Consider the following 17,731-nt stretch of genomic DNA (forward strand, 5'->3'; position numbering starts at 1 on the left):
TAATGAATAAATAATAAATGATAAATAAGAATGCAAAAGTAAAAAATGATAAATATTAAATATATAATAAATAAACAAACGTACATATATTTGGGCTGTCCATATAAATATTCGTTGTCCGACAGGAAATCCCTCCTCTGCCGTCTCATGCTACATTACAATAGCCTGTCAATACAGTTTCCCATTCGGTGCTAGCATGAAGCTAACGACACACCCAAAACAAACCATTTCACACACTCACCAAACACCACATTTTCCTGTCAACCACAAAAGACAACGCTAACATCAACGATACCTTGGGCGACATCTGTCAATCAGACATGCTAATGCGTCTTCTTGTATCCCGATTAGCTTCTTGAGGGTCTGGCGTGCGGCCTGGACGTATGCGAGCGCGCCTTGGACCGCCACCCCGGCTTGGCCGCCTGCCATTTTTTAGCCGACTACATGACGCTACACTTCCAAAGCCAGGTGTCGCCGGCGCGTCGCCGATACATCCACACCCTCAACTTGGGCTCCAAAGTCTTGTTAGCGCTGCCGGCGCCGGCCCGCCGCAACTACTTCCCCTTGTTGTCGGAGCCCCTGCTGATGTTGGAGCAAATGCTCATGAACATGAAAGTGGACTGGGCCGACGCCACCGTACGCACCCTCGGGAACCTGCTGGCCGGGCAAGAGGCGGGCTTCGGGATGGAAGCCGTCGACAAGATTCTGGCCGAGTACGCACGCAAGGCCTTGGACTTTGCATGCGCGCCTCGGGAGAGGTCGCGATCCGGTTAGTGATACAAACGGGAGGTCAGCTATTTTGATCCGGAATTGAGACTGGGATGATTGACAGAGAGAGAATGAGAAAATGGATAGAAAACAGTAAAATTTGGACTCCTTTCAACTTTGATAGTTCAAAAGCAGAGTGGAGACTGCAAGGTTAAAATATCCCATCAATCAGGCTCCACAAATAACCTGCACAAGCCATCTGTACATTTGATGCAAAAAGCTATCAACCCAGCTAAACAGAACACAATTGATGAGGAACTAGGTTATCGCAGAGAAAGCACCTACAAGGGATCATTCCTCAAGATGGCGAAAGAAGAAGGTTACGTTCCTCATCAAGTGTTTAATGCTGATGAAACCGGCCACTCCATTCCATCAGGCCATCAACGACCATCACAAAGGTCAATAAAACAACTTTATTATACAGTACAGTTTATTTCTTTAATTATAATACCATAGGAGATTTATTATACATAAAATAAGGTATATTTTGTGTAGTTTTAAGGCTTACAAAATTAGAGAGTAGCAAATTATGTTTTATGGGGACCTGGGAAAGGATTATTCTCATTTTAATGGTTTCCTATGGGAAATTATTTTTTGGGATACACACTTTTCGCCTTACACACTAATAACGTCTCAAAAAAATGTGTCCAGGTTTAGCTCTTTAGTTTATTTATTTTTATTGTAGTATTTTATTTTTTTCAGATTCTGTCATCAGCCTTCAAGATGCTCTGTTGCAGTGTCCCGCTCAAGACAGCAGCGTATTATCGTCCCCTCGTCTGGACTCTTCAACGCCTTCCTCAGCAAGTAAGTCTTCACATGCTATCTATTAGCTATATACCTAGCCACCTAGCTATTTCACTCAGGAAAAATATTAGCTAGCTAGCTATCTATTAGCTATCTATCTTTCTAGCTTGTTATCTATTAGCTATATAGCTAGCTATCTAGCTATTTGAGTCAGGAAACATATTAGCTAGCTGGCTAGCTATCTATCCAGCTTGTTATCTATTAGCTATATAGCTAGCTACCTAGCTATTTGAGTCAGGAAACATATTAGCTAGCTATTAGCTATCTATCTAGCTGGTTATCTATTAGCTATGTAGCTAGCTACCTAGCTATTTGAGTCAGGACACATATTAGCTAGCTAGCTAGCTATTAGCTATTTATCTATCTAGCTTGTTATCTATTAGCTCTATAGCTAGCTACCTAGCTAATTGAGTCAGTAAACATATTAGCTAGCTTTTAGCTATCTATCTAGCTGGTTATCTATTAGCTCTATAGCTAGCAACCTAGCTATTTGAGTCACGACACATATTATCTAGCTAGCTAGCTATTAGCTAGCTATCTATCTAGCTTGTTATCTATTAGCTCTATAGCTAGCTACCTACCTAATTGAGTCAGTAAACATATTAGCTAGCTTTTAGCTATCTATCTAGCTGGTTAACTATTAGGTCTATAGCTATCTACCTAGCTGTTTGAGTCAGGACACATATTAGCTAGCTGGCTAGCTATCTATCCAGCTTGCTATCTGTTGGCTATATAGCTAGCTACCTACCTACCCTCCACGTTCTAGGCAGTACCCCCACTCACAGCTCCTCGACGAACAGCGGCGACAGAGAGCGGGACCGAAGCTCGGCAGGGAGGAAGCGGTCCTCGCCCGCTCAATTCCAGCCGCCGGAACAGCCGCCGGACCCCAAGGACTGGGTGCCTGACACCAAGCACCACGTCTGCATGGTGTGCCGGCGGGAAAGGTTTACTATGGTGAGGCATCGGACGGGATAATTTCAGACAATTTTGTCTGAAATTCATTCATTCGTTGCATTTCCCATTTAATGGAACGCCGACACCATTTTTTGTTTCTTAACTGACATCAGAAAAACGTTTTATAGCATCTAAAATAACCAAAACACGAAGTGTGATATTTTTAGTCAAATGCAAAACACCAATAAAAATGACTTATAAAAGTGTCCCAAAAGTGCCACAAAATGAGCTCGGAACTGGCGAGATTCAGAAAGTCCCGCCCCCTTGTTCATGATGTCACCCCAGGATATTCCTTCACAAACTGCCTTGCTCCAGAATCAAAACATGCGTACCCCCAACCTTTACTGTAGCACCTTATAATGTGTTGTGGCTTATATTTGGAAAACTTTTATATATTTATATACAGTAAAGTCTCGTTATATCGATATTCAAGGGAGTCCGAAAAAATATCAATATAACCGGGACTATCGATATATCCGACCCTGTTTGCATGTAATTTTCTCCGTGCGTGCATAGAAATAGTATCGATATAACCAGGACTATCGATATATCCGATATCGATATAACGAGACTTTACTGTATTATATTTGGATTTTTTTTTCATTCGTTGAAGATGCGCCTTTTTCAGGTAATATCCGACTTACGACCTGCTCGACTTACGACCACCCGTACTTACGACGTACTTACGACTATTTTTAACATTTTAAGAGGGGGAGTTTGTGAGCCTCCGAGTCTCTATTCAACATTTTGAATGGATTTCGACTTACGACCATTTTGACTTACGACCGTTTGTTCGGAACGGAACTCGTTCGTAAGTTGGATTTTACCTGTTTATGGATTCATTTGGGGTGCGCCTCTTACTCCGGTGCGCCTTATACACCGGAAAATACGATAATAGTCGCGACGATAATGAACAGAGCGTCTCTTTCATCAGTTCAACCGTCGCCATCACTGTCGCCGTTGCGGTCGCCTGGTGTGTCAAGCTTGCTCGGAGCGCAAAATGGCCGTCGAGGGATGTCCTGGAGACGACGTTAGAGTTTGTGACCAGTGTTATGCCTACTTTCATACTGAGTAAGTCCAAGGTCATATTCAGATCAATGTTTTATTTTCTTTTTGGATATTTTTAACCGATGTAGTGATTAATCTCTGGAGTTAATCCATTTTGTTGTTGTTTTTTACAGATGTGTCATTAATCCGCTTTTGGCATTTGGTTAACATCCCGATTTTTGTTTGAGTAAAACTCTTAAAGTTTATCTTGAGACTGCATAAATGTGTCCAATGTTCAGGTCATCAGTGAAAGACATAGAAAAATATTGATTTTTAAAAATACAAAAGTATTTTACGAAAAAAAAGGCATCATTTTATTTAGTTTTCATGTGCCGTTTGTGTGATGCCTGGGATTTAAAATTTGCTTGTGAAGCTGTGGATCTTTTTTTTTTGCTTTCCCTCACTGAGATTATTTTATTGATTTCACTATATGTATTTTTGTGTGTGTTTTACAAGTCACATTGAAAAAAGTGTGTATATATATTTTTTTTGGGGATATATATATATATATATATATATATATATATATATATATATATATATATATATATATATATACACACACAGTAAAGTCTCGTTATATCGATATCGGATATATCGATAGTCCCGGTTATATCGACATTTTTTCGAACTCCCTTGAATATCGATATAACGAGACTTTACTGTATATATATATATATATATATATATATATATATAAAAGATGAAAAAAATTATTTATTCATCTTAATTTTAAACTGTGTGAATATCTCATTATATCGATATTCTCGGGAGTCGGAAAAAATATCGATATAACCGGACTATCGATATATCCTATCCTGCGCGCATGTAATTTTCTCCTTGCGTTCATAGAAATAGTATCGTAATAAGCGGGACTATCGATATAACCGATATCGATATAACGAGACTTTACTGTATTTTAAATAAATATATGCAGTATATATAAAATATATATACATATATTTTTATTTTAATCTTTAAAAATTTTAAAAATGAAAAAAAATAAAAATGTATTTATTTATCTTAATTTTAAACTGTGTGAATATATATATTTTAAATAAATATATACAGTATATATAAAAAATATATATATTTTATTTTAAAAAAAAAATTAAAATCTATGTAATTTTATTTTAAACTGTGAAGATATATTTTTTTAAGAAACTTATAATAAAAAATACCCACAATTTTTGCAACTATAATTATTGATTAATACTTCATATACACTATACTCTAAGGTTATTTCTTTGTTCCCCTGCAGTTCTGACGACGAGCTGGAATCAAGTGAAGGTAAATACATCTGAATTGTTTCCTTTTTGCCTCATGTCCTTTCTTATCGGAAGCTCACAACTGCACAGAATGTGGGAAAAATCGCGCATAAACGGTTACGCTGGCATGCATTATTTTGAGATGTCGAATTCTTCCGTGCAGCAGCGGCGATCCCTTCCTTGACGGAGGACCCCCTCGATGGCATGTTGCATCTGCCCGAGATTGCGCCCAGACAGATCAGGCTCTCCATGGATCCCGTCGAAAACCAGCAGTTGCGTGACCAGTTCTACTACGAGCAGGTTCGTATTGGAAAACCTCCCTTGACTTTTTATAACCCACAAATAATTAACATCACGGTACTAGCTAGATAGCTAATCGATAACTCATAGATAGTTAGCTAGATAGTTGAATAGGCAGAAAGTTAGCCAGATAGCTATGAGATAATTAATAGCTAGATAGCTAATAGATAACTCATAGATAGTTAGCTAGATAGTTGAATAACTCAAATAGGTAGAAAGTTAGCTAGCTAATAGGTAACTCTTAGATAACTCATCGATAGTTAGCTACATAGTTGAATAACTGAAATGGGTAGAAAGTTAGCTAGCTAGCTAATAGATAACTAATAGATAGCAAGATAGCTAATAGATAACTCATAGATAGTTAGCTAGATAGTTGAATAACTCAAATAGGTAGAAAGTTAGCTAGCTAATAGGTAACTCATAGATAACTCATAGTTGAATAACTGAAATGGGTAAAAAGTTAGCTAGCTAGCTAATAGATAACTAATAGATAGATAGATAGATAGATAGATAGATAGATAGATAGATAGATAAATCATAGATTGTTAGCTAGATAGTTGAATAACTCAATTAGGTAGAAAGTTAGATAGCTAGCTAATAGATAACTGATAGATAAATCATAGATTGTTAGCTAGATATTTGAATAACTCAAATAGGTAGAAGGTTAGCTAGCTAGCTAATAGATAACTCATAGATAGTTAGCTAAATAGTTGAATAACTCAATTAGGTAGAAAGTTAGATAGCTAGCTAATAGATAGATAGCTAATAGATAAATCATAGATTGTTAGCTAGATAGTTGAATAACTCAATTATGTAGAAAGTTAGCTAGCTAGCTAATAGATAACTCATCGATAGCTAGCTAGAGAGCTAATGGATAACTCATAGATACATAGTTTTACTGAGCTTGTTCTGTAGCCACAAAGGGACATAAGTCTTCTTGTGCCGGTCCCTAGCCCGGATAAATCCAGAGGGTTGTGTCAGGAAGGGCATCCTACGTAAAGGCTTGGCCAAAACACACACTAAGTGGCTAGTTTATTTCCCAAGGCCCCCAGTTCGCACCTGTGCGTGGCCATCTTGTCGCTACACGGCGACCAGGCGGCGTGCGGCCATCAGCTCATCGACCACTGCCGCTCGCTGTCCCGCAAGCTGACCAACCCGGAGGTGGACGCCTGCCTGCTGACGGACATCATGCGCCAGCTGCTCTTTAGCGCCAAGCTCATGTTCGTCAAAGTGGGACGCAACCAGGACCTGGCCTTGTGTGACAGGTGAGGCCTTCAAACGTGGGGCGCTCCCGATTTCAATGTGCAACTGGTTTTCCTTCCCTTCTTTTCTTTTCTTTTTTTTTTTTTTTTTCTTTTTTTTTTCTTTTTTTCTTTCTTTTTTTTTTTTTTTTTTTTTTTTTTTTTTTTTATCTTTCTTTTTTTTCTTTTTCTTTTTTTCTTTTCTTTTCTTTTCTTTTCTCGCTTTTCTTGCTTTTCTTTTCTTTTCTTTTTTCTTTTCTTTTCTTGCTTTTCTTTCTTTCCTTTCTTTCCTTTCTTTCTTTTATTTATTTTCTGTCTTTTCTTTTTTTTCTGTCTTTTATTTATTTTCTGTCTTTTCTTTTTTTTCTTTTTTTCTTTCTTTTTTCTTTCTTGTTTTCTTTTTTTTCTTTTTTTTCTTTTTTTTTTTTTTTTTTTTTTTTTTTTTTTTTTTTTTTTTTTTTTTTTTTTCTTTTTTTTTTTTTTCTTTTTTTCTTTTTCTCTTTTTCTTTTTTTCTTTTTTTCTTTTCTTTTCTTTTCTTCCTTTTCTTGCTTTTCTTTTCTTTTTTCTTTTCTTGCTTTTCTTTCTTTCCTTTCTTTTCTTTTTTCTTTTCTTGCTTTTCTTTCTTTCCTTTCTTTCTTTTATTTATTTTCTCTTTTCTTTTTTTTCTGTCTTTTATTTATTTTCTGTCTTTTCTTTTTTTTCTTTCTTTTCTTTCTCTTTCCTTCTTTCTTTCTTTCTTTCTCTTTCCTTCTTTCTTTCCTTCTTTCTTTCTTTCTTTCTTTCTTTCATTCACATTTACTTATTTATGTACTTATTTATTTATTTACGTAATTATATATGTATCGTTCTATTTATTTATTTGTGTATACGTTTATTCATTTGTTTAGATATTACAGTAAAGTCTCGTTATATCGATATCGGATATATCGATAGTCCCGGTTATATCGATACTATTTCTATGCACGCACGGAGAAAATTACATGCAAACAGGGTCGGATATATCCCGGTTATATCGTATTTTTTCGGACTCCCTTGAATATCGATATAACGAGACTTTACTGTATTATTATTATTAGAAATTTACTGTTTATTTTTTTAAAAACTAATCGGTATGACTTTATTTATGTATTTTAATTTTACAAATCAATACGTTTGGTCCGTCCCCAAAAATCTGCCCCGAAATATGTCAATTGCACGTCTAACATTACCGATTTTACCCGTGATAAAACGTTCAAGGCGGAGGTCAATTGTTTTTTTTTTTTTGTTGTTATTTTGCTTGTTGCCCATCACGCAGTTACATCAGCAAAGTGGACGTGCTGAAGATCCTGGTGGCGGCCAATTACAACCACATTCCTTCCTTGGATGACATCCTCGAGACGATAGCCGTCACGCGGCTCCGGAACCAACTCTTGGAAACTGAATATTACCAGCTAGCGGTGGAGGTGAGTGATGCACCGTCTTTAATTCTTCTTGCTAGTAGCTTAAAATAAATACAGTGATACCTTGGCTTACGAACTTAATTGGTTCCCAGACAGAGTGTGTAAGGCAAAAAGTGTGTATCCCAAAAATTAATTTCCCATAGGAAACCATTAAAATGAGGATAATCCGTTCCCAGGTCCCCATAAAACACAATTTTCTACTTTCTAATTTTGTGTAGTATTATAATTAAAGAAAAAAACTGAACTGTTTAATAAAGTGGTTTTATTTTCCTTTGTGATGGTCGTTGATGGCTTGAAGGAATGGAGTGGCCGGTTTCATCAGCATTAAGCACTTGATGAGGAACGTAACCTTCTTCTTTCACCATCTTGAGGAATGATCCCTTGTCGGTGCTTTCTCTGTGATAATTTTATCTAGTTCCTCATCAATTGTGTTCTGTTTAGCTGGGTTGATAGCTTTTTGCATCAAGTGTACATATGGCTTGTGAGGGTTGTCTGTGAAGCCTGATTGATGGGATAATTTATCCCATCAATATACAGTAAAGTCTCGTTATATCGATATTCAAGGGAGTCCAAAAAATATCGATATAACCGGGACTATCGATATATCCGACCCTGTTTGCATGTAATTTTCTCCGTGCGTGCATAGAAATAGTATCGATATAACCGGGACTATCGTTATATCCGATATCGATATAACGAGACTTTACTGTATAAATATATTTGTCATCAATATATCATATATATTTATCATCAATATATATATTATATATATTTTATCAAAGTTGAAACTCTCTCACTGTCGTCTGCCTCTCTTTTTAAATGTTTAAACCACCTCCCCTCACTGCTGCGTTCTTGACCAATCACGTAGCTTTAACCGAAGAATGGGGGCGGGGAATAGAGAACTAAAACAGTCGGGTGCCATTTTGTTGTTAGAAGAACGGGCTCGTTTGCGAATGACACATCACTCATTGAGGCAGCTCCATGTACGCAAAACAGTTTGTATGCCAAGGTAAAGTTCGTACGCCAAGGTAAAATTTTCATAATTGTCACGTTCGTAAACCGAAAAGTTCGTAAGCCAAGGGGTTCGTAAACCAAGGTATCACTGTAAGTTTAAAATATTTAGTATATATAGTACTGTAACACTCACCACATCGTTATATTTTGTAAAAGGTGTCCACCAAAAGCGGGCTGGACCCCGGCGCCGTTTGGCAAGCGTGGGCCATGGCCTCCTTGAAGGCCGGCAGCCTGACGGCGGCTCGGGAGAAATTCGCACGCTGTCTGAAGGCCCCCGTGGACCGCAACCAGATCAACATGGGCCCCACGCTACTACAGGAGATTGTCAAGCACCTGGAGACCACCGTCAGACCTGTAACAGCCACGGTATACCCATCTCCGAAGCAGGCGTCGCCTTCTTTTCATAGACTTTGGTTTCTGAGTGGTCGATGAAGTCTGCCTAGCAACAAGCATTGATATCCTCATGTGACTTCTCAAACTGTTTGGATTGGATTAGATTGGATTAGCCTTTATCAGTCTCGCAGTGGAGAAGTTTACATTTCATATCAGAAAAGTGATGAAAGGGAAAGGAAGAGGTAGAAAAACAAAATAAAGGTGCTGCTGTAAAGTCACCCACTCTCGCGGTGCCATCTTGAAGTAAAAAGTATTTGCTATCTATTTGCTGTCTATTAAATCTGAGGGTAACAGAGACGTTGTCACATAATCTTTTAGCTAGCTAGCTAGCTTTCTATCTATTTGTGTTTCTTCCGGGTTGAGTGAACGCTGACGCGTGTGGCTGCCGCTGCTCACCCGCAGAAAAACTTATTCTGTGACGTTGAGAGTTTTGAATGGCGCTTATAAATGAAATGTATTACAGTGAGACCTCAATTTACGAACTTAATTGGTTCCCAGACAGAGTGTGTAAGGCGAAAAGTGTGTATCTCAAAAATACATTTCCCATAGGAAACCATTAAAATGGGAATAATCCGTTCCCGGGTTTCCATAAAATATACTTTTCAACTAAATAAGCCTTAAAACTACACACGACATACCTTATTCTATGTATAATAAATGTGCAATTGTATTGTAATGAAAGAAATACACTGCATTGTATCATAAAGTCACTTTATTAACATTTGTGATGGTCATTTATGGCTTGATGGAATGGCGTTGGAGGTCGAAGGTCAAAGGGAATTGCTGTTTGGAAAGAGAGGCGCATTACATGAGGACTGTAATTAAAGAAATAAACTGCTGTAAAATAAAGTTTTATTTACCTTTTTGATGGTCGTTGATGGCTTATGGAAGGAGAGTCACCTTCCATAACTGACTGTTGGTAACTTAACCTCTGGTGCTGTTCGGTCGTGTGCTTCCGCCGAAGATCACTCCGCCAGCTGTGGTGGGTGTGTATTATGAAAATAGTGCTTATTATAAGGTTTAATTTTCATAAATTTGACGTTTGTAAGACGAAAAGTTTGTAAGATAAGGTGTTTGTAAGTTGAGGTCTCACTGTATTATTATTAGCTATCTGGCTATCTTGCTGGCTAGCTAGCTCGCTATTACAACAGAAAAACAACAAAAACAAACTAGAGCACTTGCCAACGGCTGCCTACTCGGGCGCCATCTTGGACTTTGTCGGGTTTTAGTCGCCAATCAACGTCTACTGTAACTTTGTGTTCCCCTGAAGCCTTTGAGCGAAGACATCTTGGCTCCGCTTCAGGAGCTGGAGGAGGCCCTCAGCGAGAGGTCCGAATACCCGAAGAACATCCTACACCAGGAGTGCCTCTACTACCTGAACGCCTACGCCACTCACCTGGCGCTGGTTAGCTTCCACATGCGCCACGACGCCATGACGGAAGCCATCTCCTATCTCCTGAACAAGGCCAGCTTTCATTTTATCATGACCTTCACTTGAAACCCTAACGGGAAACCTCACTTTAGCTTCCTTGCTACCGTGGCTCCAGGATGCCCCAGATGAGGTGTTCCTGGAGGGCGTTCTACAACCGGCCCTGGAACGAGGACGTCTGGGAATGCTGCAGGACGTTCTGGAGAAGCTGGACCCGGGTCTGGAGGCGTGCAGCCGCTATCTGATCGCCTCTTGCCAGTGGCTGCAACGGCGTGGATATTTCCATACACTCTACCAGATCCAGCAGTTCATGATGGTGCGTTGTGGGGACGTATTTCAGTTCGTAAAACAGCAACCCTAAATTTTTCCTTGGAACCTTCATTTGAAACCCTAACTGAGTCGAAACTCAAACCCCAAAACTTGTTTAAACCCACTTCCTAAGCTAGAAGCACCCAAAGCCTTATCCTGTCCTGAAGCTAAGAGTTAGCAAAACGTAGCCTTTCCGTTCACAGGATCACGTGCGTGCGGCCATGACCTGCATCCGCTTCTTTACTCACGGAGCCACTTCGTACCAACAGCTCGGTGACCAGCAGGTACGTATACACGCACACACACACACACACACACACATACACACATTCCTGATTCAATGGTTCTGTGAGGTCCGGATAACTCCAGAGAAGGAGTGAGGACCACCGTTGCTGATAAGTTTAGAGAAGAACTAGTGTTACATTTGAACACTAAATCAGAATCAGAATCAGAATCATCTTTATTGCCAAGTATGTAGAACACACAAGGAATTTGTTTCCGGTAGAACACGCTGTATCGTCTAGTATCGTTGTCAAAAAAAAAACTGCTAAGTGGCACTATACACTTATGTCACCCCATTTCCCACTTCAACTTTTTGAAAACAAAGCAATAAAAAGTGGACTTGAAACTGAAATAACAACAAGAGTGAGATTTCTGAATGGGTATATTCAAAGTCCTCACCCCTGTAGTGAATTTGGTTAAAATATTGTTTGACTTTTTGTGGTTTGAACTTTTTCCTCTCATTAAACACGCACGCACACACACACACATAAACACACACAGTGAGTAAAATGTGCGTGTATCCAAGTGAAATTAAAATACACACCAAAAAATCATTTTGGGTGAATTTTTGAGGACCTCTCTGAAACTTTAACAGATGCATATATAGACCCTCTCGAAGCCTTTAGAATGAAACACTTGTGAGGACCGGCCAAAAGGTCCTCACTTGTCAAAAATGTCCTCACTACGTATGGTATAAAATGTTAGTGGTCCTCACAAAACCAGTCATACTAACACACACACACACACACACATTCCTGTTTCTACATTTTTGCGAGGTCCAGGTACTCCAGATAAGGAGTGACGACCACCCTTTCTGATAAGTTCAGAGAAGAACTCATGTTACATTTGAACACTAGATGTCCCCCTAATTGCATTTCCCACTTCAGCTTCTTAAAAAAAACAAGCTGGCACGAATGGTTGCCGCTGCTCACTCGCGCAAAAAAAGTTATTATTCCGTGACTGTAAAGTGTCCTTGAGAGTTTTGAAAGGCGCTTAGAGATTACATTTATTATTATTATGATGATGATTATTGTTATTATTTATTAAAAGTGGACTTTAAACTGAAATTACAGCAGGAGTGAGGTCTCTGAATGGGTACATTCAAAGTCCTCACTCCTGTATAGAATTTGGTTCAATACATTTTTACTTTTTTGTTTGTTTGTTGGATTTAGTTAAGTTTTCAAACCAGTTTTTGGTCTGACCTTTGTACTCTCATTAAACACACACTCACAACACACACACACACACACACACACACAAAGTGAAGCAAGTGTGTGTGTTTGTGTGTATATGTCAGCGCTGGTTGGTGCGAGCCAAAGAGCACCTGAGGACGTATCTGCAGGAGCAGCAGTGTCGCGGGGGTGTCAGGAGGAAATTGTCCCAAGGAAGCTCCTTTAAGAAGACAATGTCATCAAGTGACGTGTCCAGGTCTGTCTTGCTCATACCTCATGACGACTTTCGACATCATTTGACAACTCACAACTAGAAAATCCTACTCCGATTTGCTCAATTAACCAATGAACTCAGATGCGTGTATTCTTTATCCTCTGCAAAGACAAACGACTGATTTTCTTTGTGTCTTCAGGCACATAAACACCATCGAACTACAGCTGGAGGTGACCCGTTTCCTGCACCGTCGTGAAACCCCGCCTGAGACCGGGTCAGGACACCCGCCTGCGACAGGGTCCGGACCACCTCCGACTTTATTCGGGGGGAGTCCCGTGAAGGTGGAAGTGGCCTGCAAGGTGACGTGCCCAACGATTTTCTGATTTTGACTCCTTCAATAAAATTGAGTTGGGTGACATAAAGTCCCCCAATTTTTTTTTTTAATAATAATAATAATAATAATAATAATAATAATAATAATAAATATAAAATTCAACACAAAATTCAACATAAAAATAAACATAAAATAAACATAATAATAAACAATAATAAATCATAACATATACATCATAATAATACATAAACATAATCATAAAAATAAAAATTAAAAAACATAAAATTCAACATAAAATTCAACATAGAATAAACATAATAATAAACAATAATAAATCATAACAGATACATCATAATAATACATAAAAATAAAAATGAAAAAAATAATAAAAATAAAAGTAAAAATAATAAAAATAATAAAAATAAAAAAAATATAAAAATAAACAATAATAATAATAAATTTAAAGTGCCTTTCAAAGCTCTCAAGGACACTTTACAGCAGGGGTGTCAGTCATTTTTTGCCGCGGGCCACATTGTAGTTATGGTTTCCTCTCGAGGGCCGTTATGAATTTGAGGAACCCATTAGAATGTTTAAATCCCTTCAAATATTACATATAGAGCACACAGCAAATTAATGAATAAGTCGTTTTCAAATCTAAAGTCAAGAATAATGACTTTTATTGTGGTTGACATCCAAAAATATGAAATTTTGGCTCAGATTTTAGCAATCGTAATGGAATTTAACAAGTTTGATTTGCTTTCGCGGGCCGAAAAAAATGATGTGGCGGGCCGGATTTGGCCCGCGGGCCTTGACTTTGACACCTGTGCTTAACAGTCACAGACAACCATAGATACTATAATAAATAAAATACAATTACAAATAGAATGCAATAAATAAAATACAATTATAAATAGAAACAAGAGAAAGAGCTACACAGAAAACACAATTTTAAATAGGTGGCTTTTGAGATGGGATTTGAAGGTGGGAAGAGAATCGATGTTACGAATGTTGGGAGGAAGTGAGTTCCAGAGTTTGGGGGCAGAGCTGCTGAAAGCCCTGTCCCCCTATCGTGCTGAGACGGGGGGGCGGGCATCAAAGCCATTTTTTTAATCTGATTATTTTTTAAGTCAGTGTGTTAATTTTGTCATTTGTGTGTTTTCAGGTGATGCTTGGGGGTAAAAATATCGAGGAAGGTTTCGGCATTGCATACCGAGTCATACAGGTGAGCTCCATGATTTTTTTTTTCTTCACTCTATAATAAATAATGTTTATCATAAACTATGTGACGTTCGCTGCCATCAGGGAAATTCTATTTCTCAACAAAAAAAAGATTTTTATGCTAACCATCACGTGTTGGTTTTTGTGCAGGATTTCCAGCTGGAAGCCCAGGCGGTGTACGTGCGAGGCGGACAGCGTCTGGTCCGCCATAGGAAATTCGCAGCCGTGCGCCAGCTTCTCAAGTGCGTGGGCGAATCGGGCACGGCCACCAAGAGTGACGGCGACGCTCTGATCCTAAGCTGCGTGGAAGCGGCCGATAAAGGAGCGGCTGACGTAAGACAAAAATCAAAATGATAGAAGGAAATATGAATGATGCGGGTGATATTGTTTTTTTGGGGGGGGTTGTTTTTTGTGTTAAGGCCAAAGAATTGGAAAGTCTCATTCTGGAAACCAAGAGCACAGAAATGAAGGTAAGACGCTTTGTTGACATCAGAGGGGAATTATTTTTGTCATTTTGATAAAAAAAAACTAATATTGCATGATTTTTACTTCCTGTGTTTTTATTTTATTTTATTTTATTTTATTTTATTTTATTTTGGACCGACTTTTGATGTATTTTTTTTATGATTTAGCCTCACTCGTGGGCTAGACTAACTCCTAACATATTTTCATGCACGAGACTATTAAAATTAATAAACAAATAAATAGATACATAAACAGACATATAGATAATAAATAAATAAATACATAAATAGATAAACAAATAAATAGATTGATAAATAAATACATTGATAAATAAATTGATGAATAAATAAATAAAATAAATAAATGTATGAATGAATGAATGAATGAATGAATATTTTTTTCATATTTTTTTAAGCTTTAGCCTCACTCGTGGGCTAGACTAACTCCTAACATATTTTCATGCACGAGACTATTAAAATTAATAAACAAATAAATCAATCGATACATAAACAGATATATAGATAATGAATGAATGAATGAATGACTAAATAAATAAATAAATACTCTATATCAATAAATAAATACATAAATATTTTTTATATCATTATTATTATTATTATATATATATATATATTTTTTTAAGATTTAGCCTCATTCGTGGGCTAGTCGGGCTTCTAACATATTTTCATGCACGGGACTATTAAAATTAATAAACAAACAAATAAATAAATAGATACATTAACAGATATCCAGATAATAAATTAATAAATGCATCAATAAATATATACATGCATCAATAAAAAATAGATAAATGAATGAATAAATAAAGAGATGTAAATAAATAAAACGAAATAGATGGATAGATAAACAGCCAATAAATAAATACACAAAGAGATAAAAAAAATAAGTCAATATAGATAGACAGAGACAATAAATAAAGAGAGAAAAATAAATCTGAATAAATAAATCAATGTATAGATAAACCGGCTATAAATAGGGATAAAAATAAGTCAAGATCGATAGACAGACAGCCAATAAATGAATACATTAAAAAAAAGCCAATAAATAAATAGAGATAAAAATAAGTAAATACAGTGTAGATAAATAGAAAAATACATAAATAGAAAAATAAACAGCCAATGAATAAATAGATAAAAAATAAGTACATATAGATAAATAGAAAATACATAAATAGGAAAATAAATACATAATTAAAAAGCCAATAAATAGAGACGAAAAATAAATATAAATAGATACATAAATGAATAAATAAATTAATTAATAACTATGATTTCTAATCTTAACACAGATCAAAGCTTACCTGCTTTGCAACAAGCTACGTCCGGCCTACCTGCTGGCGGTCAAAATGGAGGCGAGCAAGGCCGGCCCCCTGGTGGAAAACGTCCTGCGGGCGGCGGAAGCGGCTCACGACTCGGTGATGCAAAACATTTGCCGCCAGTGGCTGCAGGAGCACCGACAACAAGGAAACGGCAAGCCGCGAGCGGGATCGGGACGATCCAACAACCCGATCAGGTAACGGAAAATAGTACTGACTGTATTAACCATAAAAAAATAAATAATAAGCATAATTGTATCCAATTATCTGAGTGCTGTTACGTAACAACGCTGCCACTTGAGTCACAGAATCAATTTCTACCTCAACTAAAAAGGGAGAAAAAAAAATCAAAAATTAATCTCGGCATTCCTGAATGAAATACAGTGATACCTTGGCTTACAAACTTAATTGGTTCCCAGACAGTGTGTAAGGCGAAAAGTGTGTATCCCAAAAATTAATTTCCCATAGGAAAACATTAAAATGAGAATAATCCGTTCCCAGGTCATCATAAAACATAATTTTCTACTTTCTAATTCTTCAAGCCTTAAAACTACACCTTATTTAATGTATAATAAATGTGCTATGGTATTATAATTAAAGAAATAAACTGTACAGTATAATAAAGTCGTTTTATTTACCTTTGTGATGGTCGTTGATGGCTTGATGGAATGCAGTGGCCGGTTTCATCAGCATTAAAACACCTGAGGAACGTAACCTTCTTCTTTCACCATCTTGAGGAATGATCCCTTGTAGGTGCGATAATTTTATCTAGTTCCTCATCAATTGTGTTCTGTTTAGCTGGGTTGATAGCTTTTTGCATCAAGTGTACAGATGGCTCGTGCGGGTTGTTTGTGGAGCCTGATTGATGCTATATTTTAACCTTGCAGTCTACACTCTGCCTTTGAACTATCAAAGTTGAAAGTCTCACTGTCGTCTGCCTGTCTCTTTAATGTTTAAACCATCCCCCCTCACTGCTGTGTTCTTGACCAATCACGTGGCTTTAGCCGAAGAGTAGGGGCGGGGAATAGAGGACAAAAACAGTCGGCTGCCATTTTGTTGTTAGACGAACGTGCTCGTTCACGAACGACACATCATTCATTGAGGCAGCTCCGTGTACGAAAAAAGTTCGGATGGCAAGGTAACATTTTCATAAATGTAACGTTCATAAACCGAAAAGTTCGTAAACCGAAAAGTTCGTAAGCCAAAAGGTTCGTAAACCGAGGTATCACTGACTTCCTACAAGATTGACCGTTCGGTAGCACTCTCACAGAAATGATGGATGCGGAGGGCTTCCATTTTCATTCACCCTGATTTGAAAATCACAAATCTGCTCAGGGATTCATTTTTTCGTTGATTTTTTTTTTGAAGAGATGGCTCACGCTATTTTTGTCCACATGCTAATGCTTAGTTTTCGAGTGCTCGAAGATCAATATAATTACTCTCGTCTAATTTCTTCTTCTCAAATGAAAAAAACATGTTATTCTTTTTTTTTTTTACATTTTTCGCCACATTTTATCCATGTCCAAAAAAAAACTTCTCATCCGCTCACCGATGCACTTTATACTCCGAGTTAAAAATCAAAATGTTCTCGCCCAAATGGCTCGTAAAATGACCGCTTTGAAGATAATGTAAAGCATGTGATTTTTTTTCCTCATAATTTTTTGGGATTTATTGTATAAATACGCTGAATTAAAAAAAAATGGATCTAATAGAAAGCGTGTGGATAATGACTCAACAAAGGCC

General features: G+C 37.4%; 1 protein-coding gene across 1 annotated transcript in view; it reads left to right on the plus strand.

Annotated features, from left to right (window-relative positions):
- The window catches only part of zfyve26 (zinc finger, FYVE domain containing 26), a 38,786-nt gene extending 22,535 nt beyond the window's left edge, over positions 1-16,251 (plus strand). The window contains exons 24-41 of the mRNA XM_089004837.1: positions 352-769; positions 1,471-1,572; positions 2,339-2,526; positions 3,461-3,597; positions 4,835-4,863; positions 5,005-5,141; positions 6,186-6,406; positions 7,678-7,825; positions 8,993-9,202; positions 10,500-10,694; positions 10,777-10,974; positions 11,171-11,251; positions 12,547-12,677; positions 12,835-12,994; positions 14,132-14,191; positions 14,338-14,520; positions 14,607-14,657; positions 15,962-16,251. Coding sequence (XP_088860963.1) covers positions 352-769; positions 1,471-1,572; positions 2,339-2,526; positions 3,461-3,597; positions 4,835-4,863; positions 5,005-5,141; positions 6,186-6,406; positions 7,678-7,825; positions 8,993-9,202; positions 10,500-10,694; positions 10,777-10,974; positions 11,171-11,251; positions 12,547-12,677; positions 12,835-12,994; positions 14,132-14,191; positions 14,338-14,520; positions 14,607-14,657; positions 15,962-16,189 — 2,877 coding nt within the window. The 3' untranslated portion in view covers positions 16,190-16,251. The remainder of the gene's footprint in view (positions 1-351; positions 770-1,470; positions 1,573-2,338; positions 2,527-3,460; positions 3,598-4,834; positions 4,864-5,004; positions 5,142-6,185; positions 6,407-7,677; positions 7,826-8,992; positions 9,203-10,499; positions 10,695-10,776; positions 10,975-11,170; positions 11,252-12,546; positions 12,678-12,834; positions 12,995-14,131; positions 14,192-14,337; positions 14,521-14,606; positions 14,658-15,961) is intronic.
- The last annotated feature ends 1,480 nt before the right edge of the window (positions 16,252-17,731 follow it).

This window comes from Hippocampus bargibanti, linkage group LG09, assembly GCF_051943395.1.
Source record: "Hippocampus bargibanti isolate YZ-2025 linkage group LG09, ASM5194339v1, whole genome shotgun sequence".
NCBI lineage: Eukaryota > Metazoa > Chordata > Actinopteri > Syngnathiformes > Syngnathidae > Hippocampus > Hippocampus bargibanti.